The sequence below is a fragment of the Coturnix japonica genome, chromosome 18 (assembly GCF_001577835.2).
Source record: "Coturnix japonica isolate 7356 chromosome 18, Coturnix japonica 2.1, whole genome shotgun sequence".
In the NCBI taxonomy this organism is placed as follows: Eukaryota; Metazoa; Chordata; class Aves; order Galliformes; family Phasianidae; genus Coturnix; species Coturnix japonica.
This window is the reverse complement of record NC_029533.1, coordinates 4,784,431-4,809,592: the sequence shown is the minus strand read 5'-3', so window position 1 is coordinate 4,809,592 and position 25,162 is coordinate 4,784,431. Positions and strand designations below refer to the sequence as shown.

At 50.2% G+C, this 25,162-nt stretch overlaps 2 protein-coding genes across 5 annotated transcripts in view; one reads left to right on the top strand and one right to left on the bottom strand.

Annotated features, from left to right (window-relative positions):
* CCDC40 (coiled-coil domain containing 40) overlaps positions 1-3,987 on the bottom strand; it is an 11,504-nt gene extending 7,517 nt beyond the window's left edge. The window contains exons 1-7 of the mRNA XM_015879699.2: positions 3,978-3,987; positions 2,141-2,259; positions 1,619-1,778; positions 1,303-1,457; positions 722-805; positions 414-633; positions 15-172 (exon numbers count right to left, since the gene is read on the bottom strand). Coding sequence (XP_015735185.2) covers positions 15-172; positions 414-633; positions 722-805; positions 1,303-1,457; positions 1,619-1,778; positions 2,141-2,259; positions 3,978-3,987 — 906 coding nt within the window. The remainder of the gene's footprint in view (positions 1-14; positions 173-413; positions 634-721; positions 806-1,302; positions 1,458-1,618; positions 1,779-2,140; positions 2,260-3,977) is intronic.
* Positions 2,292-25,162, top strand: TBC1D16 (TBC1 domain family member 16). Of its 4 annotated transcripts, XM_015880067.2 has the most exons (13): positions 2,292-2,497; positions 6,651-6,886; positions 7,887-8,298; positions 8,455-8,505; positions 17,482-17,670; positions 17,789-17,948; positions 18,935-19,099; positions 19,830-19,978; positions 20,706-20,840; positions 21,128-21,314; positions 22,334-22,513; positions 23,118-23,264; positions 23,656-25,162. In XM_015880067.2, exons 2-13 carry the CDS (start codon positions 6,709-6,711, stop codon positions 23,899-23,901), a joined length of 2,199 nt encoding a protein of 732 aa, XP_015735553.1. In that variant the 5' UTR covers positions 2,292-2,497; positions 6,651-6,708; the 3' UTR covers positions 23,902-25,162. The 4 variants fall into 4 exon arrangements, with proteins under 4 accessions (XP_015735553.1, XP_015735552.1, XP_015735551.1 ...); XM_015880066.1 differs by having other exon boundaries at positions 7,887-8,505; positions 17,789-17,936; XM_015880065.1 differs by having other exon boundaries at positions 7,887-8,505; positions 17,789-17,936; positions 18,932-19,099.

Below are 25,162 nucleotides of genomic sequence, written 5' to 3'. Positions count from 1 at the left end.
TAAGAATATGATACCTGTTTTTTCTTTTCCACCTCAGCCTGGACCTTCTCTGCTTCAGCCTTCTTTGTTGACTGCTTCATCATTATGATATTATAATGCATCTCCTCATCCATATTCTGCATGTGCAAGAGACGTGAGGCCAAGTTTTCTGCTTGGGTCTGCATCGCAGAAACTGGGGAGGTGGGAGAAAGAATATTTACTGAGAACTATGTTTGAAAGACACACTTTAAGCACAAATAAAATGGAAAGACTAGAAGAGGCTGCCACACAGATGTGTCTAAGAAACAGGAGTACCTATGAAACTCCCCAGTGTGCACATAGTTCCATGTGAATTTTACTGCATTCTAAAATCCAGTGCTTGACTTGAAGTCTAAGTCATTTGAATTAGGGAAATATCACAAGGACTCAGTCACCTTTCTTGCGCTCATCATCCGTATTCTGAGACACTTTCTGGTATGTCAGCCTGAGGTTCTCCAGTTCCTCTTCCAGCTGCCGACGTGCTGTGGCTGCCTGAGAACAACGGTCGTGGCTCTTCTCCAGCTCCAGCTGCAGATGGGCCAGCTGCTGCTGCACACCATAAAGAACCACCCCAAGCTCTTCTCTCTGTTCTTTGCTCTTCTTTGTTGCTGTCCTCTGCAAATACAAGAGGAAATCGGTTCTCTGACTTCAACTTGCACAGGGACAGGACACTGTGGGAAGGCAACAAAATACTCTTATCTACCAGTTCTCGAAGATCTAGCTCCACTTTTTCCATCTGCTTAGTAAGGTAATTCTTGAGGGCAGTCTGGAATCTTCTCATTAGAGGCTATAAAAAAACACGATGGTGATGATTTTAGCACACTTGTATAAATAAATGCTGAAGGAACCTTCATACTACTGCCACTACTGAATAAAACATCATATTCTCTACCATGGAGGTTTGGATTCCTGTTTAGTTACATTTGCTGCAGTAAGTTGTATAGTGGGAATTTATTGACAACAGAAAACAACGACTAAGAATATCTGAAAGTCAGAAAGTCAAGAGAGCCACATCTGAGGGCCCATCCACTCCCTTTTGTATCAAGTACTCTCTAAATAGTACTAAGTAGTATCTGATATGCCCACAGAATTGCTCAAGTTTGAATCTGAGTTTAATAGTGAGAACAGACATTCAGGACTCAGTACTTCTGCAGAATCTATTCTTAAACATCCAGTTTCAGCCCACAGCTGAAGCACTGCTTAGAATTTGCCTCACGTATTCCATATAGCTGTTATATATCCTATATAACCAATAGCAAAAAGCAAGATTTGCAGATTTCTCACATGTTCTGGATCCAAGACAACCAGCTGCGTTTCTTCTGCTGCTTCATTACTTCTTCCACTCGTTTCATTTTCAGCTGCAAGCTGCTGGCCTTTCTGTTCCCATTTTTGACCTCCATGCTCACTAGTGAGCTGACTAAACCTCTCCAAGGCAGATTCTGAACAGAAAGGGAAGGTATAAAATGAAATACAATAAACAACGCTTATATGGTGTAGTATTATGTCTAAAGTTGGATTTGCAGACACCAGAATGGGAGAAAACTCTTTGTTTCTTAGATGTCATCACTTACTGTGGTGTCAATAAGGGGTGGGATGATACCTGGCTCTGTGGAGCTGTTCTGCTCCCCTGTATATGCCTGCATAGCAGTTCCTGAAGCCATGGGGGAAGGGTTCTCTCTCTCTGTTCCCATCTGCTCCATCTCTGTCAGTTCAGGGCGACCATCAGATTCCAATTCAGCTGAGAAAACTTCAGATTTCTCCTAGGATATGAAATACACCAACTGAATCGGCTTCGCAAGCTGTCTGCCCCTAAAAACCTGCTGATTTTTAGCACTATGAGATACAGATCATACAAAGGATAAGCAACACAACCCCGTTCTAACATCAGCTCATAAATATATTGCTAAAGTTGCATCGCTTCTCATCAAAGTAACTTTGACACGGTACTGCGAAGGAACGTCTCCCATTTCATGAGAGCCTGGGGTCGGAAGGATCGAGCCCCAATCCTTCTACCACAGGCAGGGCCTCTAACCTCTTTATCTTTATTATTACTTAATGATTTGCCCACAACAGACGAGATAGGGCCGCAAAGCAGCGGGGCCGGGCCACAACCCGCACTCACCCGCCTCCACCGCCGCCATCTTGCCGTAGCCAGGCGACGAGTCAACAGTCGATCACGTGACGGATGGACCAAACCACCTCGCCCTGCTATGGGGGGGTTCGGGCCGCACCACTTCACCCCTGGGGGGGGGGGGCGGGGGGGGACGGGCCGCGCCGCCTCATCCCAGCGTTAACCCCGGGAACACGGAGCGGGGAAACCGGGCCGGAACGAGGCGGGGCGAGGCGGAACGAGGCGGGGCCTTGTCGTCCTTCCCCGCAGCTCCCAGCCGGCACGGAGGTGGTTACCGGGTGCTGTGTGAGGGGAGACCAGGAGGAGGAGGAGGAAGGAGGAGGCGGCGGCGGCCCCACACGGCGCCAGGTGGGTACGGGGCGAGCAGGGCCGGGCTCTGTGTGGGGTGGGGGGTGTTTCCCGGCCTAGTCGGTCTGTGGCAGCCCAGGGCTGTTCGGGGGGTCGTGGTTCACAGCCGGGTCGTGGTTCCCAGCCCCCAGCCCGGTGGGTGGGAGCAGCATCTCCCCTCTCTTTGTCTCCCCCTCCCTCTTCCTCACGGCCCTTCCCGTGCCCCCCCCCCCCAGAGCTGCTTTACCCTGCGAGGCTGTCGGCTGATAGATCCAATCGCACACAACTAATGAGAGGTGTTTTATAAGAGAGAATAGGATGAACGAGAGGAGCCGCTGCTGACAGCTCAGAGGATGAATGAATGCCCGGCTTGCTGCTTCCTTTGAGGTTGTGGGACCTGCTTTGATCCTGGTGATTGCTCGGCTAAAGCTGGAAGACACTGGGCCCATCTTTGTGGCTGCTCCGGGCTGTGAGTCCCTGCTCAGTGTGGCCGCAGTCTGGGCTTTCTTTAGTTCCTCTCTGGGCATTGGCACTGTGAGAGTCACCGGGTTGCAGGACCATGCTGATAAAAGGCCATTATATTGTCTATTACACCAATACTGCCCTTAAGTAATGTGAAATGTTGGTTAATCCTGGGACAGAGGGACGTGAGGCGTGAATAATTCCATGCTGCCGTTTGACTTTTAGGGCTGGAGGCGTGTAAGCCTTGTGTTTGCTTTTTTTATGCCTGAGCAGGTGTGGCTGGGAGCAGCCAGCAGGCGCCGATGATGGCATTTCGTTTCCCTTTTTATCTCTGAGTCACAAACTTGCAGCGTGCAGTCTGCTGTCCCTTCTTTACTTCTCAGCTGCGATGCAGCCTTTCAATACCTGAAGGGAACTTACTCCCAGGAGGGGAGTAAACTCTTGGAAAGGGCTGACAATAGCAGGACACGGGGAAATGGTTTGAAGTTAAAAGAGGGGAAGATTTCGGTTGGATGATAGGGGGAAGCTCTTCACTAGGAGAGTGGTTAGGCCCTGGAACAGGCTGCCCAGGGAGGTTGTGGATGCCCCGTCCTTGGAGGTGTTCAAGGCCAGGTTGGACGGGGCCCTGGGCAACCTGATGTAGTAAAGGTGTATGTTTGGTGGCCCTGCCAGGCAGGGGGGTTGGAACTACATGATCCCTGAGGTCCCTTCCAACCCGGGTCATTCTGTGATTCTGTGATGCATCCGAGTGAAACCTGCTGCCAGGATGCATGAGCTGCATTGGATCCCAGCCTTCGCTGTGGCTGCTGTTGCTCCTTCCTTTGCTCTGTGCCCTGCTTGCCGCTGCTGCACCTGCAGGTCAGAAAGGAAAGGCTTTTGGTGACCTACAATCCCTGCAAAATGGGATGACTTCAGAATGGCTCCCCATGGTAAACTTTTTTTCCCACTTGCTTTGACTCAGTCATCTTAAATAGCTCCAGCTAATAGTTAGTGGGTTGGATAGCTATTTTGTTTCTTAGTACAAAGGGAAGATCGATACCGGGCTCCATGTCCCCATGCTCTGCCATCCAGAGTGCAGACGGAGCAGGAGGAAGCAGTAACTCCTGCTGTGCTTGAGACCTCCCCTGTGCGGTGACTCTTCCTTTAATCTGCAAAATATAATTCAAGTTATTAAGGCAGAAGAAGGAAAAAAATAAAACCTTGTTGTGGTTTTCTTTCCTACGGTGTTTCATGCTCAAATTTGGTGCTGATTTTGACAGCTCTTATTTCTCCTTTGTGCCCAGACATGCTGTGAGACTCGTGTTTCCCTTCAAGATCCCTGTCATTTGGCTTATTTTGCTTCTGGAGTGATTATACTCCTGTACAGAACATTTGCCCTTGGAGCCATAAGATCTGCTGTCAGACCCGGAGCACCGGCAGCGTGACTGTAGGCTGCAGCACATCACTGAGTGACCCTGGGTCAAGCGTGTTGGTGTTAGAGGCCCCATGGGTGGCTGCAGTGTCTGTGGCAATGTGCTGGAGCCTGCCTTGCCCTCTTTTTCCAGCAGACAGGGATCTTGTGCAACCGGAGGCAGTGACATTTGGTCCATCAGCCGCTGCCAAGGTGAGGGTGCAATCTGCCAAGCCAAACAGGATCTTGTTGTTTATGAGAAGGGGAAGGGCACTTCCAAGGGAGGCGGGCAGCCAGCACTGTTGGAGATGCCCCTGCTTGGAAGTGGGCAGGCTCTTATACAGAGGGCATCAAGCTGTTGCAGAGGAGCTGGTGGCCCAATGTGGCTCTGAGCTGCCTCTGGCTGGGATGGCAGCTGAGGTGGTGAGGACAGGCTTGGGAGCTGAAGTGAAGGTTTTTAGCGATGGATGTTAATGTGTGGGAGAAGAAAAACGTCTGTGAGCTTAATAAATGTTGGCACTCAATAAGAACTAATCAGCTAATTCAGTGCTTCGGATTCCGGACAGCTGGGCTGGTTTTGCCACATTGGAAAGAAGCCCTTCAGATCGGGGGGATAAATAGAAAGTTAGTATGAAAAGTGCATCCTTAATGGGTGTGGATTCTGTACTGATTCAGCTGTGGGACAGGGTTCTGCCTGGGGCAATGACGGCACCACTGTCCACAGCCCAGTCCCTGGGACATTGTCCCATGTGGGAAAGGGCTCAGAATGGAGCAAACCCTGTGGATTTGGTGCTTCTGGTACTGCTGGTTTGTGTTGCCTGAGCTCCTGCCCTTTGAGGAGCAGAGGCAGGTTCACAAGCTGTTTCCATCCTGGCACGATGTTATGTTTTGGACCTCCTGGCTTTTTTGTTTCTTCTACACAACCTGCTCATGTATGCACGTACCCCCAGTGCCTTCCACCTGCACATCAAGGCAGCACTGAAGCAACAGATGCTCTGCAGATCAAAGTGACACTTTCCTTAAAGCTGCTGGAAAAAAAAACAACAAAAAAGCTGAAAAGCAGAAGGAATTTAGATCTTTACTTATTGCTTTGTTCGCACTGTGCCAGGTAAAAGCTAATTAAATGCTGCTTCTCGTGGCAGAGAAGTCCTGTACCTCTTCCTGCATCCTGTGAGCCCCTGGGGCTGCAGTCACCACAATCACACCTTCCTTCTTTGCTTATACAGGCTTTGCCTTTTTAGACAGTTGAGCCCCTGTGTGTGTGGTGGAAACTCAATGCCAGTGATGCTGCACAGGTTGCTCCTCATCACCACTTTGGACTCTCAGCACTCAACGCAGTGGTGGGGAGGAGGAACTGCAGCAGAGCTCCCTGGTTCTATTCTTGCAGGGTGCAGCAAGAGGAGAGGTGGCTTCCTCTGTAGATATCCTCGAACAAATGACTTCTTCCAAGATACAACCTAGAGCCTGAAGCAGTAATGTGGGTTTTTTGACAGTCTGGAGAGGAGTGAGCATATGGCTCTGCTGGTGTTTGTTTCTTAGAGCTGAGACTTGAAGATATGCATTGCTTTTGATGCAAGGAGGAGACATTGGTGTGAAAGACTTCCCAGCAGCTTTCACTCTGCTCTTGGGGAAGTTCTGGTTTCTGTTTGCCCTCTTGGCCTCCTTGCTTCCTCATTTATCCAGAGATACCGTTAGAACCACATTTCAAGAAATCAGAGCAATTCCATGTTAAACTGCACATCCTTTACACCCCTACGTACTCCCCGCTCCCCAAGAGCACAAACCTGACCCTGTCTGCTTTTCTTCCTCCTGGCTGCCCCTCCATGTGCTCTGCAGACCATGGAGTGAGCAATGAGTGTTGCACCTGCACCCAGTCCTGTGGCAATACACAGTGTTGCTGGGTCGGGCCGGCCTGCTCCTCTTTAAGTGAGGCCTTGTAAATACAGAAGAACAGAAGTAGGCGTCTCCTCTCCTCGTGTCCCTTTGGCAGAACAGCAGCTGCAATGCTGCGTGTTCCAGCTGCAGGCAGTGGTGGCAGTAGTGCCTGCTCTGAGTTCTGTTGGGCCATCTATGGGATGTCACTTCTCTCTGAATAAATTTTTTATCTACCAAAGGTCATTTTGTTTTGCTTTTTTACTGTTTCCATATCCCTTCACTGCACAGGGAAACATCCCACAGTTATGTGCTTTAGCATGCTTAACCTGCAGAGGGGCCATTAGGGATCCAGAGCATTTGGAGGCTCTTCCTTCTCAGGCAGCCACAGGCACGTGCTGCACTGCCCTTGTGTTTATTCTAACGTTGTTCTTTCCTCCTTCTTGACAGATCTTCTGAATTTGGCTCCTGATTAAAGCTGACAGATAATGGAAACATTTCCTCGGCGATGTCTCTGGGGCGACTCCTCCGACGTGCCTCCTCTAAAGCTTCTGACCTCCTGACCCTGAATCCTGGTGGCAGCAGCACTTCATCTTCTGTACTCGATGGGGAGATCATCTACTCCAAGAACAATGTCTGCGTCCACCCACCTGAGCTGCTGCAGGGCATCGGGGAGCACCACCCAGGTGAGGAGCTGCAGGCACTGCTCACTCACCTTTTTTTACCCTCTCCTCTTCATGGGGAGTTTGTTCCTGTCAGCATCCCCACACCAGTGGGGCACGAGGCAAGGCAGGCACCAAGGAAAGCCATCCACAAGCTGATCTATCAGTACTTTTAATAGGAAAAACTGACAACGCTTCTTATGGTAGCATAGATTTACCTGTTTCAGTGCATCCTTTCGTATTGCCAGAAGGTGAACAGTTGTCATTTGAGGGCACTAACTTCTGTTGCTCTTTTAAATGTGTATGGTTCAGCGAAGCCAAGTATCATCCTGTAACTGTTATTGCTACAGTGGCCTCACCAACCTTTGGTAGAGGGAAAATAAAACCTGATTGTGGTTGCATGCACTGGCATAAATGAAGATAAATACTGCCCCTGTCCCTTTATTCTCATCTGTTACTGTGCTCTTTTATGTTTTCATCAAAGAAAGCTGTGGCTACTGGCTTAACTTCACAAAACTGATTATTCTGTGAACATTGACCCACACTTCCCCTTTCATATGTGTGATTCTTCTATTGGCTTTCCGTGAGAATTGTAGCCCTTTGGCTACACTAAGGTAAATATTCTTAAAAAGAAGAAATATTCAGCTGGTGCTTGATGTTGTTCAACTAACAAACAGTGAAAGTTTTTCATGTGGCAACATATTTCAGAATTTACTCTCAATTAGTAATCCAGCCAGGAAGTTGAAAGCATTGCATGCAATTTCTGTCTTCACTTAAGCCAGAGGGAATTTAGAGTATTCAAAAGCCATGTGCAGACCTGGAATTATTTCTAAATATCGAGTGATGCTGAGAACTCCACAATTCATTTGGCAGAATTCTGTCCTGATGATTAAAAAGCAGTTGCCTTGCCCTTGTGCGGTGATGGTGAAGAGAGGAGGTGATGAGGAAGGGCAAGTTCCTGGCTTAGCTGCTTTCCTAAGAGTGAAGCTGCGCTGTAACTGATTACTGCTCTGCTCTCCTGTAGGCTATTTGTGCCTGTACATGGAGAAGGATGAGCTGCTTGGCACCACACTCATCCTTGCCTGGGTCCCAAACTCACGCATCCAGAGGCAGGATGAAGAAGCCCTGCGCTACGTCACTCCTGAGAGCTCCCCGGTCCGCAAAGCTCCCCGCAAACGAGGCCGTCACGCTCAGGGATTCAGCGCTGCTCAGCAGGCTTCTCCCAACGAGTCAAAAGGGACAGTGGTCCTGAAGGAAGACATCTTGACTGTGTCACAGCTCGTGAAGGACGGGGCTGACATCAATTCCCCTTCTTTGGATGGGGAGAAGCTGCCCCAGAGCTGTGTGGCAGCAGATGGTGCCCACCAGTCCCCACAACCTGCCCGCAGCGACTCAGGAATCCTATCGACAATCAGCTCTCAGGATGAGCAGAACAGGTCAGAGCTGTCAGTGGAGGAAGGGCTGGACTGCAGGCCAGAGACAGGGGAGGACGAGGGCTCCCTGGAGCTGTTTGCTGATGATGTGAGCAGGGACAGTACTTTTGACTCTGATTCTGATGCCTTCTCTTCCCCATTCTGCCTCTCTCCCATTAGCGAAGCCCTTGTGAAAAGCAGTAGTTCTGTGTTTCTGGATAATGAAAGCAGGTGAGTGCGTCTGTTTTTCCAGTTTTGGAGTGAATCGTTGGTTTGCTGGTTGCTGAGCTTGGGAATGTTAAAGGAAGCTGAGAAGTTTGACAGTGACATTGAGCTGAATATCCTGTCTGGCTTCAGACTTGCTTTAATTCCCTCTCGATTATGACACCTGTGTAATTCACAGGAAATTGCTTGTTGGCCAGTCCTGCTCCTGCTCGTTGAACCCTGGCCTTGTCCATCATGCAGGACTGTGCATGTGTGGCCCTCTCGGGTGAGCTGTCTGCAGCCCTGGGAGCAGCATTACTGAAGTGGGAAGGTCCTCTGTGGGTCTTGCTGGCTGTGCTGTGCTGTGTTAGCTGCTGGTGCAAAGCCACATCAAAGAGTCTGGCTGGTGTTCTGCAAGCCTGGCTTCCGGGCAAAGTGCTGCAGGGGCAGGAAGGCTGCTCTGCTGACAACACGGTCATAATAGGGCAGAAATATGAATTCTGAAATGTTTAACCTGGTTAATATGATCAGCACTGGTGCGTTCAAAGATCAGTGCTTCACAATGGCACCTGCAGTCAACTCTGGGGGGAAAGAAGGCCCCATGGCAAAGCAAGGCTTTATCATCATGCACCTGATCACTTCCCACATTGATCTGCGGTGTTTCTGGCTCTCTGCCTTGCAGTCTCCACACTGTATCACTCGATTCCATCACACAGAGGAGGGGTGTGTTCATGAAGCACCCCAGGGCTGATTTTAAGGATACAGCTGAACTTGAAACTACACCTGAAATTAGGAAAAACAAGTTCTACTTTGTGTGTGTCAGCAACGCACGGACTGTGCGGAGACTTGACGCTTGGAGAGAGATTTGGCCTCCGTGCTTCATGGTCTAATCTCAAACCCAGAGAATGCCAGTAAGAACAAGTTTATGGAAGGAAGTGTTTTAAGTGGTTTAACTCTTTCTGGATGTCTTTTTTGGATACGTAAGTGTGGTGATGTCAGGCCTTTGTATTGGCCTCATGTTTGGTGCAGGTCTTAGCAGTGTGCAGTCATTAAGTGGGAGCCTGGTGCTGCAGGGCAGTGTTCACGGTCCCTTCTGAACACACTGCTCCCTGCTGGGCAGCCTTGAATGCAGCGCAGGTTGCTCAGGCTGGGATGAGGTTTCCAAATGGTATTGAAAGTGCCCCTTATAGCTCTCTGCATGCCCATATCCTATTGGTGGCTGTGGACCTTGAGAAGGCTTTGGGAACTAGATAAATGCTGTGAGACATACCTTGAAAGCTTGGAGGGGCCTTTGAATGAGTTAAATACAGCTTCTGACAGCTGACTTTTCCTTCTTCCATTCTGTGTGTTGGCTGACTCTGTGAAATAGGCTTTGCAGTTTCACTTCTGTTGCTTCTGAGTTTTGCTTCCCGAGTGAGGTTTTCCTCCAGTGCTGAGCTGCTGTTTGGGGCTGAGCCTTCATCTGCACGTGCTTTCAGAGAATGCTGTGATGACTTTGACCTCTTGCAAAAAGGAAAACAAAACAACTGAACTCCACTGCTACCAGTGCTTTAGTTTGCTTTGGAGATGTAGTTTGATACCTGGAAGCAGCACGCGATGCTGAGAGTGCTTGAGCTGTTTCTGTCCCTATAGAAAAAGTGCATTTCCTTTTTGAAGTATTGCAACCTGAGTTTCAGTAAGTGATCACCAATCAGGGGTTGCTGTCTGGAGCAACCTTTAGGAAACTTCTATTTCTTTCACTCCTTTTAGTGGTAACATCTGTGTTCTCAGAGTCCAATAGCTGCAGCAAAGAGATTGGGGGCTTACAGCAAGCACTGTGTGCACGCTGCCCTGGCAGCTGGGGAGCCCCCTGCTGGCCCTGCCTGCCTGCTGCTCCTGGGGGCTGCTCCTTCCTTCCTCTCTCCTTTATTTTAACTCCTCTGGCAGCAGCCTGGAAGCCTCTTACAGTGGATGTGGCCCTCATAATTTGCAACAGATTAATTAAACAGACCTTTCATTGTTTGGGACTTGAGGCTTGAAAGGCTTTTGTCCAGCGTGTCCATTCTTTTGTGCCAAGTTGTTCCTCCCCACGGGGCCTTGTTCATGATAGCTGCAGATCTGGGTGCTACTTGCAAACCGCTTGAGCCAGGGAGTTTGTACACAATACTCTGCAAATGCCTTGTGCATAACTCTGACTCCCAACGCTCACCCCAGCTTTTTAGGGGCAGGGGATGTTGCTCCAGAAGTCACCACAAACTTGAAAACAGCTTCCTTGTTTCAGAAGGATTTTCTGTTGGCAGCTCCTCCGTGCAGCAGAGCTGGAGTGCGAACAAAGTTAGTGCTGCTGGCGGCAGCTCCCTCCCTGCCCCCCAGCCACCACCCTCCCTCCAAAGAGGAGTGACTGTTTCTGGTTATTTCCCTCTCCTTTGGGGAACTGCAATAAAGAGAATTTCTGCTTTGCTCCGTGCTTATTTCAAAAGCTGCATTGATGCATTGCATGGCTTTTCCAGCTCGGCTGTCCCTTCCATGCAGTTGGGTACCATCAGAAATGGAGAAGTGTGATGTTGCAGAAGGATGAGGGTGTGTTGGGTCAGATAGGGTGGAGATGGGCAGCTTGTATGACACCAAATGGCTCCTGGATCCCCAGAACCTGCTCCTGGGGGCAGGATGGAGCTGCAGCCCCAGTGCTGTGTGCGAGGCAGGGAGCAGAATGGGGGCAGGAGGGAGCTGGGAAGCTTTGGAGTTGCACAATGAGTCAGTCATTTTAAGTCGACAACTCGCCTTTTAGAGCATAAGGAAATAAAAACGTATCCATTGTTGGGTTTTGTTTTGTTATGTTTTTGGTTTGTTTTTTTTTTTCTTCTCAGTTTGAAAGGCTGCCAAGCTCCCATGCAGCGATCAATGCTTTCCTCCCATTTATACAATTCCTGGGGCTGGAGAGAGGGCAGTGCCCCATTACCAGCACACATTTGTGCTCCTTTGCAGCTGGGTTGGGCCATGGGCAGGACTGGGCTGTGTCCCCCCCCACTGGTTCCCGTGCCCCTGTCGGCTCTCAGGTTCCTTGGGGGTAGTGGCTGCACAGACGGTGGCTTTGTCCTGAGCTGTGTTTGTGTGGGTGAGGAGAGATGCTGGAAATAAAATCATCTCTGTCTGTTCCTTTTCTCTCTTATCACTGTTATTTGTCAGGAAACATCTGCCTTGCTTTGAAGGGCACCAGTTGAGGACAAACGGGATCTGGACCTGGCCTTGGGCTGTTGCTGCCCTGTTAGATTACGCAGCTTCCATTTCCCCATCAGCAAAGTGAAACCAAAAGCTTTTGGTACGTCCTGGCGACGAGATAGAATCTGACACCTGCACGATGACTCTCAGTGCTTCCAAAGTCGCTTTAGCTGGTCATGGCAGCATCCCTGTGCCAATCAGTTGCTGAAGCACTTGGTGCTCTGCAGGGGTGCATTGGATTTCTGCCCACAGTTAGCCAGGCCAGGGGCAGTGGAGCTGTGAGGGGTTTCTCACTGCAGCAGTGAACCATAACCATAGAATCATAGAATGGATTGGGTTGGAATGGACTTCTGCAGGCCCTGCAATAAACAGGGATGCCTACAGCTAGATCAGGGTGCTCAGCTGGTCCTGCTGCTTTGGATGCAGCTCAAGACCAAGTATCATCTGCAAACTGCTGAGGGTGCACTTGATCCCACTGTCAATGTTATTGAGGATATTAAAGAGTACCGGTCCCAGTACTGACCCCTGAGGGACACCACTGCTCACTGATCTCCATCCGAACACTGAGCCGTTGACCACCACTCTCTGGGTCATGAAACAACCTTTACATGCTGGAGTTAAACCACAGTAGAGTTCTTATGGTTCAAAGGAGTCATGAGTGCACACGAACAGCTCTTACAGGCTCAGCATGCAACGCAAGCAGCAGCTCCTTGTGCACGCTTGATGCAATCTCTGCTAGTCTTGCTCAGTCCTTCCTGGGGAGCTCATCAGCAAATGGCTTCCCCGAGGATAGCACAGCGTGCTGTTGCATCATGGTGTTGTGGCAGCACCTCGGTGCCTCTCAGCCCCCTGCAGACCAGGCCAGGGCCTCATACAGACACAGTGGGGCTGTGTCGTGCTGCCAGGGGTGGTTATGTTCCCAGAGTTGAGGGAATTAGACTCTGGGTTCCCCACTCCTGTAACTTCTTGCAGTGTCTTACATCACTCTCACCTGCTTTTTTGTGATTTCAGCCCCAGGGCCTGGCTCTGGGTCCATGTGGTTTGAGAAGAGCTTAGTGCTGCTGATACCTGGAGCTGTGCCTGTAAGAACAGCACTGTCCCTCGGTGAGGTTCTCCCCCATAGTAGTGGGGCAGCTGTGGGGGCTCTGGGCAGGGCTGTGCTGCCCCAATCCGCTTCTGTGAGGTTGGGTAGAGCCGAGCAGCAGTGCGGACATACGGCTCCATCTTGCTTTGTATCAATATTTGAACAGCAAGCATGTTAATTATGGCAGGTTTGGTTTTTTGCCTCTGTTGGTTTGCTGCCAGCTCTCTGTGGAAGAAAAATAGTGACAGCTAACTTGAGATCAGGAATTACGGCTCGAAGGGGCGGCGGAGCTATTTGTTTGGGATTTTAATTGAGGAATACGCAGGTGCTGCTTGCTGAGGTCTGCTCCCACAGACTGCTTCACATTAAGCACGTCAGTGGTGTGATCAGTAATTCACTCCTCTTGCTGCTAACACAGAACACCTGGCTCCTTTGGGCTCCTATTCTGGGCACCACAAGGGCAGTGGTGCTGGGCCAGATCAGAGGTGCATGATTTTGGTGCTGGTAGAGAGCTGCCCAAACTTCCCCATCCACTGCTTAGAGCCAAGTGTGTAAGAACAAAGGTAATTTTTGGGGCTTCCAGGGGACCGGTGGTGTGAAGGCTTGATTGTAATTGGCATAATTAGCATAGGATTTTATTTTTGCATGGGTAGAACTGAAAGAGAAAAGCAAAATAAGCCATTGATTTCAAATAGAACATAAGCACTGGTGAGAAGGGTCCCCTTCTCTCATCCCGAATGGGCTGAAAAGCGAACATTCTTTTGGGGGCTTTGCTGGGAATTCACGTTTTCCATCTCAGTGTTGCTTTTTGGGTACCTGGTGGGCATCACATCACAGACCTGCAAGGAGGAAGGAGATGCAGAACACATCAGTTCACTACAAACCTCTGCAGTTCTGGGAGCCGCTGAGTGCCATAGGAAGGAGCAGAGCAAATGCTGTAGGACAGCTGAGGTTCCCTGGAGAACGTGGGCTAAAAAAGGTGAAAGAAGTGCAATTAAGGGAGCTTTTCAGCACAGAAAGTTAATTAGCTACTAAATAGCATTCATTTAGCGCAGTTCAGCGTTGGGAAAATTATGTTTTGAAAGCAAACAGATCAATGGGAAGCTGTGGAACGGGCTTTGGGGAAGTCCATGTTGACGTTGATGTAGTTGGTGATGTGACATCCTCAGTTTTCAGCAGTCTCCCTGACAAGTGGGAAGGACTGCTGGCTTTGCACTGTGCTGCCTCCACATCAGGGTGTTCCCACATCTCATTTGGGGATTCCTGGCTGTGTGCTCACCCAAACTCCTAACCACCCCTTCCCTGCGGGTCAACACGGATTGATTCTGTTGGGGCTCTTTGAGGCAGAGGGGCTTCAGGTTCCAAATGGTTTCAACCCAAGGGGGAATTCTGCACAGCTCCCAACCTCATTGCATGATCCCACCAGTTGGGGTTTGGCATTGGGCTGTGTCCTTCCATCCCTCTGTAGCATCACCCAGTGCAAGCAGGGCTGTTTTGGCAAACTGCTTTGTTCCACATTACCTGTGTTCTTTTGCACTTCTTTCATCTATTGCTGAAATCAGCACGTTTCACAATTCATTATACATGTATGTTGTCAAGGACGCTCTTTTATTTATCAGAACAATAGATTTGGGCTCCAGCTACCCAACCTGACCTCACTTTGTACCATCGCCGCACTCAGTGTTTAGGTGTTTTGGGATAGCTTTGAACTTTTATTGATGGATTATTCATTTGAAGCCATCTGTCATTGGACTTGCAGGCAGTTGATGCTGCCATGAGCTGCATCACCTTGCTGGAGAGAATTGGAACTGGAAGGTCAGTGCAGAGAAACACCAGCCCTGGGGAGGGAAGGGGCACATCATTCCCATTACATGGCACTCATACATTATGGTGATCCTTATTGTCTGTAAACAAGCCAGCACACAGGAATAGATGAGGATGTGAGGCAGGCTGCAATTACTGGAGGTGTGCTTGAGTGCAGTGGTGATGGAGAGCCAAGTGGAGAGGGTTTGGCTTTTGCAAGAGACTCTGGGAGGTGGCTGGGAGGCACTCAATAACTGCCACATCCCGGCTGCCATCCTCCCTCTTATAATTACACGTGTCACATCTTGTCATAAAATGACTTATTAGATCTTTGTCGCTAAAATAGCCTTCCCATGTAATTGCTGCAGGTCTCTGCCCTGGCTCTGGAACAGGAATAACAACTGGTTTCCTGTCTCTGTGCAGCAGGTGCGTGCTGGCTGGATGGCAAAGCAGCCCCACTGCTGCAGGTCAGCCCCACTGCTGCAAGTCATTCCTGCTGCAGCTGAAGCATGGGGCCAGCCCCACATGGGTGTGTTTTGCTTTGTAGAAGCAGCAGGAGCTCATGGGGCGTAGAGACATTGATTGCTGCAGATGATGGTTGGGAGAAAATACATCACTCCCTGATCTTGCTCACCAGCGAGACTGAGATGTATTTTGTGACAAGAAAGTGACAGGAGCAGAGCAAAGAGAAAAGGTATAACTGGCCTTGTGGCTGTGTCCGTGGGCTTCCTGCCTCTGGGTTTGCTAATCCCCCTGATAATCTTTCCCTCTGTCCCTTCTGTTCCCGTGGGGATTGCATGTGTTCTCCTGGCATTCAGCTTTCTCTGGCTCCCATGGCCAGCTCTCTCTTAAATATTCCTCCAGCATTTTGCCCTGCACTGGTGCAAATCCCTCATCCAGCAGGTATAATGGCTTGGCTATCATAAATAATAAATGGTCAAATTCTTCCCTTGTGTCTGCACATCAAGTGTGCCTGAATAGAGGACTCCCCAGCAGCCACCAAACCAGTGCTGGTAATTCTATGTGCCACTACTTGGGTACATTAGCAGTGTTTGAAGAAATAGGCCAGCAGTTGAGAGCCATTTCTGTGCCTCTCTTCAGCTCTGCACACACAGATATAAGACCTCTGCTCAGTCTCACAGCTCGTTTGAGTCACCTCTTCCATGGCAATCCTGTGGAACCAGCTGTGCCTGCTGCTGAGTGTTGCTTCACAAATACCAGCTGCTTACAGCAGGCAGCCCCACACGGGTGTCCTGAACCAGGACTCCTGTTACTTTTGCATTCATATGAGCTACAGAGCTCTTATAGGAAGGTGTTACATTTTGCGGCTTGAGCTGCAAATAGCAGTTGAATTTTCACAAAGAACTGTACAGTTTTCATGGGAAAGAACTCCAAGATTTCCAAGTCCAACCCCAACCCATCCCCACCGTGCCCACTCACTGTGTCCTTCAGCAACGTGGCTCTGGAACACCCCCATGGATGGTGACCCCCCCCCACTCCCTGTGCAGTAGTGCCAATGCCTGGCCACTCCTGCTATCCAACCTGAATCCCTGCAGTGCAATGCAAGGCCATTACTTCTCATACTATTGCTGTTAACTGGGAGCAGAGGTTGACCTCCACCTCTGATACAAGCCTACATGCTGTTGGCCACCTTCTTGGCCGCCTTCTTGGTGGCTCACATTCAGGCAGCGTTCCAACCACTTTGCCCCAAGCCTGCAGCGTTGCATGGTGCTGTTGAGACCAACGTGCTGGACTGGAACACCAGCACGGAGCAGCAGATCATCACAAATGGAGCCATGGAGCTGCTCTTCAAGCTGACAGCCAAGCAGTGTTTGTCCCTACATAATGCTGCGGAGTGATGGAAGGGGCTGGGGGGGCTGTTTCCCATGCGGGTGGGCGCTGAGGCTCTGAGCCATCCATTGGAACCATTAAAAATGTAACCCACAGCCAAGGGGGATGTCCAGAGCCCTGGCCATTGGGGTGCAGTGACCTGAACCACGGGCAGATGCTACACGTGGGGCTGGGCCCTGTGCAGAAGCACTGCAACCGGGCTCGGCAGGCATACTGATGTGCTGTGCTGCAGATGCATGCTGAGTGTGTGATTTTCAGCGTTCAGTGCCTACATTGTTAGATAAGCGGATTAGAAAACATTGCATAAAGTGGCATTGCAGGGGGCTGTCTTTATACCTGCTACTTGCCTTGTTTTGCAAACCCTGATTTCACAGCGGAACCCATTCAGAGCTTGCACTGAGATTGTTCGCATGTATTGGCCTTTTTAAGAACCGAGGGGTCACTGTTTCAGATTCACTTAATTCTCGAAGCAGTGATATTTTTCTTTTGGGATTGGGGCTGCTGCCGGCCATGCAGGGTGTTTGCTCAGAGCTTCGTTTGCTCCTTGGGGTGGGTGCATGGTTGCAGCATGCTCCCAGCTCCCTGCAGCGTGCTGCTTCACTCTCCTGCTCCAGGCTGGCTTGGAGCTCACATGTCACTTCCCGCTCCTTAACTCCCCAAGTGCCAAGCTTGCAAATGGGAATGTGAAGTGGATATGCCTGAATCAAGGCCTGTGGGGCTTGATTGCATGGGGGAAGTTCAGGAGAAGCCTCTTTTGGTCTTGCTGTATTCAGAGGGACTTTGCCAGGTAAGACCCAGGGTGCACAGCTCGCCACTCCAGGCAGTGATGGGGAACACATTCCACTCTCCCCACTTCTGTGTGCAGCGGACCAAACCCAGGAGCATCTGTTGGGATGGCAGGGCATTGATTTCAATAAAAATCATTTAATCTCTTTTGTAAGCAGCCTGTTATTGATTCTCTAGACCTGCCCTGAATTCCAATGTCAGAGCTCGTGGCAGCTGTGATTGTCTCACGCAACTGCAGGCCCTGGCTAACACTGCTGGGCTCTCTCCTTGCTCTGCTGCAGGGACACAGGTGATGACCACGTGCCACGTTCCTACTGCTGCACAGAGAGCCCCAATAGCAGCACCCAGAGCCCAGGGAGCAGCGGGCGAGCACAGGGTGAGGAGCAGCAAAAGGTGGGAGCCCTGGAGCAGATCTGCGGAGTCTTCAGAGTGGACCTGGGACAAATGAGATCCCTGCGCCTTTTCTTTAGGTAACAGGTTACCTTTCACAGAAGTGGGGCCTTCAGGGTCCCTTCCAACTGCAGCCATCCTGTGACTGTATGATTCTGATTCTAACCACACGTTACCCTCTCCACTTCCATTCTGCAGTGACGAGGCATGCACCTGTGGGCAGCTGGTAGTCGCCAGCCGGGAGAGCCAGTACAAGATCTTCCATTTTCACCACGGAGGCCTGGATAAAGTGTCAGAGGTGTTCCAGCAGTGGAAGTACTGCACCGAGACCCACCTGAAGGAGCAGGTAGCGGGCAAGGTGGGGCGGGGGACTTCTCACAAGGAGCTGGGGAAATGAAGCAGCGAGGTCCCATCACTAAATAGGGCAGCAAGGCACCGACTGTTACTGGGATGCAGCCAGCAGTTAGCTGGGAGGTCTTGGTTATGTTTGCTCATCATCCATTCCTGTTCTGCCCGTGGAATGTGGGGCAGATAAGGCAGGAACCTCGTTAGGGGGTAATTTTGCTGGCTGTGGTAAGCAGGTAGGTCAGCACTGTGCTCTGGGTGGTGAGGTGGCTGGGAACCTGCAGCAGTACATTGGAAATTCCATCCGAGCCTTTCATCCATTTTGTGAAGCATAGCATACTGCATCCGAAAATGTTTTGACAAGGCATCTTGCCATATTTTGTTCAATCTACATACAAATGTGATAAGAGCTGTTTAATTATCTGTTTAAGATACTATATGTGCTTATTAGAAACAGTGATTTTTAAATTTCCATCCTTCCCACAGAGACCCCCGCTGCTTTTCTTATTATGGTCGCATGGGCTCACTTTTTGCATTGAACAACCTTTGATTTTTAAATTAAATGTCAGCTGCAGTCTTGCACTGGGATCAGGAGTGCCCTTAGAGAGCCTGGCAGTGCCGTTCCCCGCTTGCCTAACAGCAATCCCTTTGTATATGGCCAATCATATGTAATTTATTGCAGGCATTCCTGGCAGGGTGAAGTTTTGCTGTAAGCAGCATTAATTCACTTTCAGGTCAGGGATAAGATGGGGGGAGGAATAGGAAACTGGGCTTTTTTTTTGTTGTTGTTAAAGATGAAGCTGTTTCGTGGCATTCCTATTTTTAATTATTCTAATCACTCATGCTATTGTAATGGTTGGAATTAAGAAAACAACCTCGCTAAGTGCTGTGCCTGGGAGCTTAATCCTACAAGAACCACAGGGAAAGGTTTTGCTGCTCCTATCTCTGCCTCCCGCCTTCATTTTTGTTTGGTTTTGTTTCGCTCCCCTCCCTCAGCAGCTCTCTGATGAGAAGACGTGCATGCAGTTCTCCATCCGTCGGCCCAAGCTGCCCTCATCAGAGACGCACCCAGAGGAGAATACATACAGGCGCCTGGATGTGTCAGCATGGCTCAGCCACCTGAACCACTGTGGGCAGGTGGAGGAGGAGTACAAGCTGCAGAAGGTGAGTTGGGGCTGCTGCTCTGTGCTGGGCAGAGTCATGGAGTTGTGGAGGGCAGGTGATGTCAGAGGGGATGAAGGTTGCTCATGGTGCTTGGCTGGAGGCATTGGTGGGACCGCAGAGCTCTGCAGGTGAGATCCGAGCATCATCCCAAGGAGGCAGCAGGATGGGTAAACCAACGTGTGGGTGCTCTATGAGCTGTGAGCAAATCAAAGAAAGAAAAATCGAGATGACTGTATGAAAGAATGTGAGGCTTGCAGGGGAGCTCCTGTCCGGGTCTTGAGAGGGGTTTGCAGTGAAATGCGGTGTCTCCAAGATTGGGGATTAAGCCGTGACATGAGAACGACACGTTAATCATAGAGCCTCTCCAGGGGGGGTTATTGACATTGAAATGAGCCCGATTTGTGTCTCGTCTGGGAATAGAAGGCCAGCACTTTCCCTCTAAACATGTGCAAATTGCAGGAGCTTGAATCAAGGCGTCACTTGTCAGGAGAGAGCTGCAAAGCCACCGCAGCACAGTGGCGGGCAGTTCCTTGTTGCTGTTTTTAGGATTGCTAAAACTCAACCGGTCCTAACTTCTGTTCAGACAGCCAAGGTCAGGCTGGACGGGGCGCTGAGCACTGATGGAGCTGTGGGTGTCCCTGCTCAGTGCGGGGTGTGGGACCAGATGGCCTTTAGGGTCCCTTCCAACTCAAATCGTTCTATGATTCTATGATTCTGCTCTTCCTTCCAGGCCATTTTCTTCGGTGGGATCGACATGTCCATCCGTGGGGAAGTGTGGCCTTTCCTGCTGCGCTACTACAGCTATGAGTCCACCTCTGAGGAGAGAGAGGCACTGAGGGTGCAGAAGAGGAAGGAATACTTTGAGATCCAGGAGAAGAGGTAACAGAGCGGCCTCGGCCTCTGCTGCTCCCCTCTCTTTAGCTTCTCCCTCCTGAGAGCTGCTGGGGATGGAGGTGAGGGGAGCAGAGTTGCTCACAGAACAGCCAGTCTCACCAGAAAGCTCTGATATTATCTCACCCAGCTTCTAGAGCAGCCCCAACAGCACCATGCAGGGAGTTTGTATTGCAGGCAAGGCTATGGCCTGATGTGGCTTAGCAGGCTGAAGGTGAAAACATGATTTTAGGTTTCTTTATGAATATATCTGGATGTAAAAATAGGGAATAAGTTGTGTCAAATTCAAGGAAGTTATTCCTGCCAGAACTGTGCTTTGCAAACTGGTTGTGGGTAAATTTAAGCTGGAGAGAGACTGCAATATTATTATTGTTTTGAAGTAAATAGCAGCAGAGTGGTGAGATCTGCTGTGTCCAGAGCCCAGGTGTACCCACAAGGAGCAGCATAGAGCATCATCAGCTGCTCCTGAAGTGGACTTCATCACAGAACACATTGAGTCACCCACTCAGAAGCCAGGAAGCCCCTTCTGATAACACCTTTGGCCAGAAGATGTGCTGTTCTGGACAGACCACTTGTCTGGTTTTCAACTGATTAGAAAACTCAGTATAGAAATAGGCTTTTTTCTCCAAACCAATGCTGAAGTAAGGCTGTTTATTCCTTGTGGCAGTCCTGTTCCTGTTGTCTCAACATACCCGTGTTGCTGTTCAATTTTCAGGCTTTCCATGTCTCCAGATGAGCAGAAGGATTTCTGGCGCAAGGTGCAGTTCACTGTAGATAAGGATGTAGTGAGGACTGACCGCAGCAACCAGTTCTTTCGAGGAGAAAACAACCCCAATGTGGAAACAATGAGGTGACATGTCTGATTTCAGTGTCCCACACGGTGCCCTACTGAGCATGTAGGGAACTCCAGAATTCCCCATGGCCCAGGCTGCCTCTGCTGCTGCCTTGGGAATACTGAAGAGCATCACACATAGGATGGCTGTACCAGAGTGGTTCTGTTAATGGGGTGGAGGACCAGCCCTCAGAGTCTCCTTAATGGGTGCGGGACTTGTAAACATGTTCCTGGTGAATGGCTGGGGTAGGAGGGAAGGTCCATTCCCTCCATGTCTCACCTCTCCTTTTGAATGTCTTCTCCAGGAGGATCTTGCTGAACTATGCAGTGTTTAACCCAGCAATTGGGTATTCCCAAGGCATGTCTGACCTGGTCGCCCCAATCCTGGCAGAGGTTCTGGATGAGTCGGATACTTTTTGGTGCTTTGTGGGATTGATGCAGAACACCATCTTCATCAGCTCACCCCGGGATGAGGACATGGAGAAACAGCTGGTGAGGAGAAGGGCTGAGCTCAGTTTGGTCTTGTCTGTAACTTCACCCTTCCATATTCAAACTGGAAGAATGACTTAAAGCTGTTAACTGGTCTGTGTGAAATCCTACACCAATCCTCAAAGCACCTGATGGATAAAATGGATCTCAGGTGATTGAGGCACTCCAGGGGCAATTACAGGCAATAAATTGTCAGCCAGGTTGCCTTGGCTGTGCTGAAGGATGCTGATTCAAGGAATCTTTTATGGTCATCTTTTATTTAGGATTCTGCTGCCTTTTTCTCTGCGCTTCTGTCAGGCAGAGGAGATTCACTCATTCGTTTCTGTCCTGATTTGGGGGCATTAGATATGAATGAGGCAGAGTAGTGGAGCTGCAGCCCTTTGTATGGGCTTTTTTGAAGGTTTTAACATTTGTTATGGATGTTTCTTTAATGATATCCAAATGAAAAGCCTTTCCTATCCGGCACGGTTACTTAAAATAAAGTGACCTTGCTTAAAAAATAGGAACTTTTTAGATTTGAACATTAATGTCAGTTGCTTGCTGATCAGAATCCTGGGAAATAACGTTTTAAATCTCAACACTCCTGTCCAGGTCATGATGGCTCTGATGTAAAACAGTAAGTCTGTCATGGAAGCCTGGTGGGATGCTGCTGGTCAGGTGCAATTAGTTCTTGTATGGGCTATGCTCTGCAGCGTGCCCATAGCATCAGGCTTCCTAAAATCACTCACATATTTCTCAGCCCCTGCTGAAATGAAATACTATAGATAGCCATATCCTGTCTGTTCTCAAGGGTTGCATTCTGCTTTGCCCAGCCCTTGTGGAATAGCTGCAGTGGCCCAGGGTGCTCCTGGTTGAACATAAGGAGCTGCCTGTGAGCCAGGGCTGCAAGCTGGGCCTCTGTGTGGGATGACAGAGCTGAGGTCAGTGTTAGTGGGCCTGGCTAGTGCTGGGGACGTGGGGGGGCTCTGGGGATGCAGGTCCTGGCACACAAACAGTGGCTCAGCCAAGTGAATTTCTTGCAGATGTACCTGCGGGAGCTGCTGCGGCTCATGCACCCACGTTTCTATCAGCACCTTTCTGCCCTGGGGGAGGACGGCCTGCAGATGCTCTTCTGTCACCGCTGGATCCTTCTCTGTTTTAAACGGGAGTTCCCCGATGCTGAGGCTCTGCGCATGTGGGAAGCGTGCTGGGCACACTACCAGGTGGGGGTCCGTGCAGGGTTACTTAAGGGGGCTCTTCATAGCAAAGTGTCCAAAATAAGTTACATTGCAGGCATTCCCCCTCCCACAGCAGTCTCTTAGCTGAGGTCTGACAGCTTGTTTTTGTCTTCCTCGAGTTCTGCTTTGAAGAAAACTGAAGCTGGTGTTCCCTGTGGGCATCTTCCAGCAGTTATCCCTGTCAGATGTTATGGGGAGACTGTAGATGTTTCAGAGAGTCTGTAACTACCAGAGAGGTTTACCTGTAGAGCAAAAGGATGGATGCTGCTCCCCAGCTTGGGGATGTCTATGCATTTCAGAATGTGCTGACCATCCATTCTGAGGTTCAGACTCCTCTTTAACAGCTGGATGATGTCTTCCCACAGTCATTGGTCTGCTTTGAAAGCTGTGGTCTAAACCATGCTCCCACACTTGAAAGGTGAGAGACTTTGACTCAGCTGTGATTCAGGTTCCACAACAGCTCCTTTATGAGCACCACTAGGCAGAACTGGAAGGAGCAACAAATCTCTCCTTGGGATGTGTTTGTGGAGGGTGGGGAGCCACAGCTCAGCCTCCACCTGCTGTTACCCAGCCCTTGTTCTCCTTGCAGACAGACTACTTCCACCTCTTCATCTGTGTGGCCATCGTGGTGATTTATGGGGATGATGTCATTGAACAGCAGCTGGCCACCGATCAGATGCTGCTGCATTTCGGCAACCTGGCTATGCACATGAATGGAGAGCTCGTACTCAGGAAGGTAAATGTCTGTGTGCTGAGGTGGGTTCTCGGGCCCATGAGATGAGTCAGAGCATAGAGAAAACCAGAGACTGGTGCTTCATCTTCCACACCTCCTGTATCCCCTGCTTGCCCGCAGCCTGCAAGAACAGGGTGATGCTGCTGGGATGTGCCAGCACACAGCAGCACCAAGCCCAGGCTGCAGGGCAGATGTAGGCACTGCGATGCTCAGAGGCAGGAATCCTGTGCTGAGGGCAGCTCCTGCTAAATGGACCTGCTGGCAGTGCCTCCAGGCCCTGTTTAACCTCCAGCTCAGGAGGGGCACCCCAAGTTTTGACTCCTCTCCCAGGGCCCAATGTGCTTTGTATCCACACCCTGGCACGAGGGAATGACTTTGTCTCTCTCCCCTCTAGGCGAGGAGCCTGCTCTATCAGTTCCACCTGCTGCCCCGCATCCCCTGCAGTCTACACAACCTGTGCCAGCTGTGTGGGACGGGGATGTGGGACAGCGGCTTCATCCCTGCGGTGGAATGCTCTGGTCACCACCCTGCGGCCGAGGGCTGCCCCTATGGGGGGCTGGTGGAGGAATCTTCTCCTAAGCCGGGAGGTGAAGGCAGGAGAGGAGTGAAAACACACGACATCTTCAGCTTCCGAAAATAGCTGGAGAGGAACAGGGCGCGCCGGAGGAAGAGGGAAGGGCAGGAAGGATGTGCAGAGGAAAAATGTAGAGGACAAAAATGGACGGGTGGCTTGTCAAGGCTCCAGAGAGGACTGGAAGGGGGAGAATGGAAGAGGGTTGGAATCTGTCTGCAGGAGAATGCTGCTGCACGAGTGGAGGAACCGGAGCGAAACGCACCCGACCAGGAGCAGCGTTTGCACGTGCTTGGATTTGATTTCCTTAGGAACACAAAGTGTTCGTAGGTCTTTACAAGAACCTCTTTACTCTGCCTCTGGGACTGGACTGGTTAGGAACCAGAAGTTGTACCTTGCTGATGAGAAGCACGGACACTAATGAGAGCCGAGTGCCCCCAGCTGTGTGTGTGGCTGGGGGGGGGGGGGCAGGGCCCTGCAACATCCCTGCACCCCAAACATACGTGCTTCAACCAGCACAATGCCACTCGGTGGCTTCTCTCTAAAGCCACAACCATCATTTTAATTACAATCTGCCAAAAAGAAACCTGCAGACCATTGGGACTGCAGGGAACGAATCTACTTTGTTGGTGAGGAAGAGCCGGTTACCTGAAGGCCATCTCTTGCTCCCTCTGTTTTTACATAGCATGAATCTTCTCCTTTTGTACAGCCACGGGTCTGACAGCACTGCTTTCTGTAGTCAGGGTATTTCATAGACACCTGTCGGAGTTTACTTCTTTGTGACATTACAGCGAAGCTGCTGCTTTACGCTGCCGGCCACAGACTTCAGACCCTTGTTTATGGAATTCTGTTGTTTCCAGTGTGTTTCCAACGTGCTCCCTTTGGCTCTTCCCAACGACTGAATATTTTCTGTCCTTATCTGGTTTTGCCATAGGCACGTGGGGCGGACCCAGCGCTCTTCCCCATCCCGAAAGGAAAACAAAACTTGGTTTGTTGCAGTTGTTTTTTTGCTGAGCTGTCTTTGGTCATCGTTTCCCTTGAAGTATTTTTGGAAGGACAGCGTGTTTCCATCGCTGCCTTCTGTAAGATCTGCCAACTGGAAGCTGTGCTGGGGCTTTGAGTGCAGCCAAATAGGAAACATCCTTACCAAATCCACTGGCAGCCAAAGGTGTGTCCTGAGCCAAAGCTGGTGCCAAGCAGAGCCTGGGGAAAGCTTCCTGCTGCCACCCGATGTCCCACAGTGGATTTCAGACATCTGCAGCACGATGGTCCCAGTGCTGGCTGCTGGTAACTCACGGTGCCTCTATTAAATCCACACTAAGTGTCCATA

Coding starts and splice junctions, on each gene's coding strand:
- TBC1D16 (XM_015880064.2), top strand. CDS start 6,709: ATGTCTCTGGGGCGACTCCTCCGACGTGCCTCCTCTAAAGCTTCTGAC. Junction 6,887..7,886: donor CATCGGGGAGCACCACCCAG/GTGAGGAGCTGC, acceptor GCTCTCCTGTAG/GCTATTTGTGCCTGTACATG. Junction 22,514..23,117: donor CGTGCTGGGCACACTACCAG/GTGGGGGTCCGT, acceptor TTCTCCTTGCAG/ACAGACTACTTCCACCTCTT.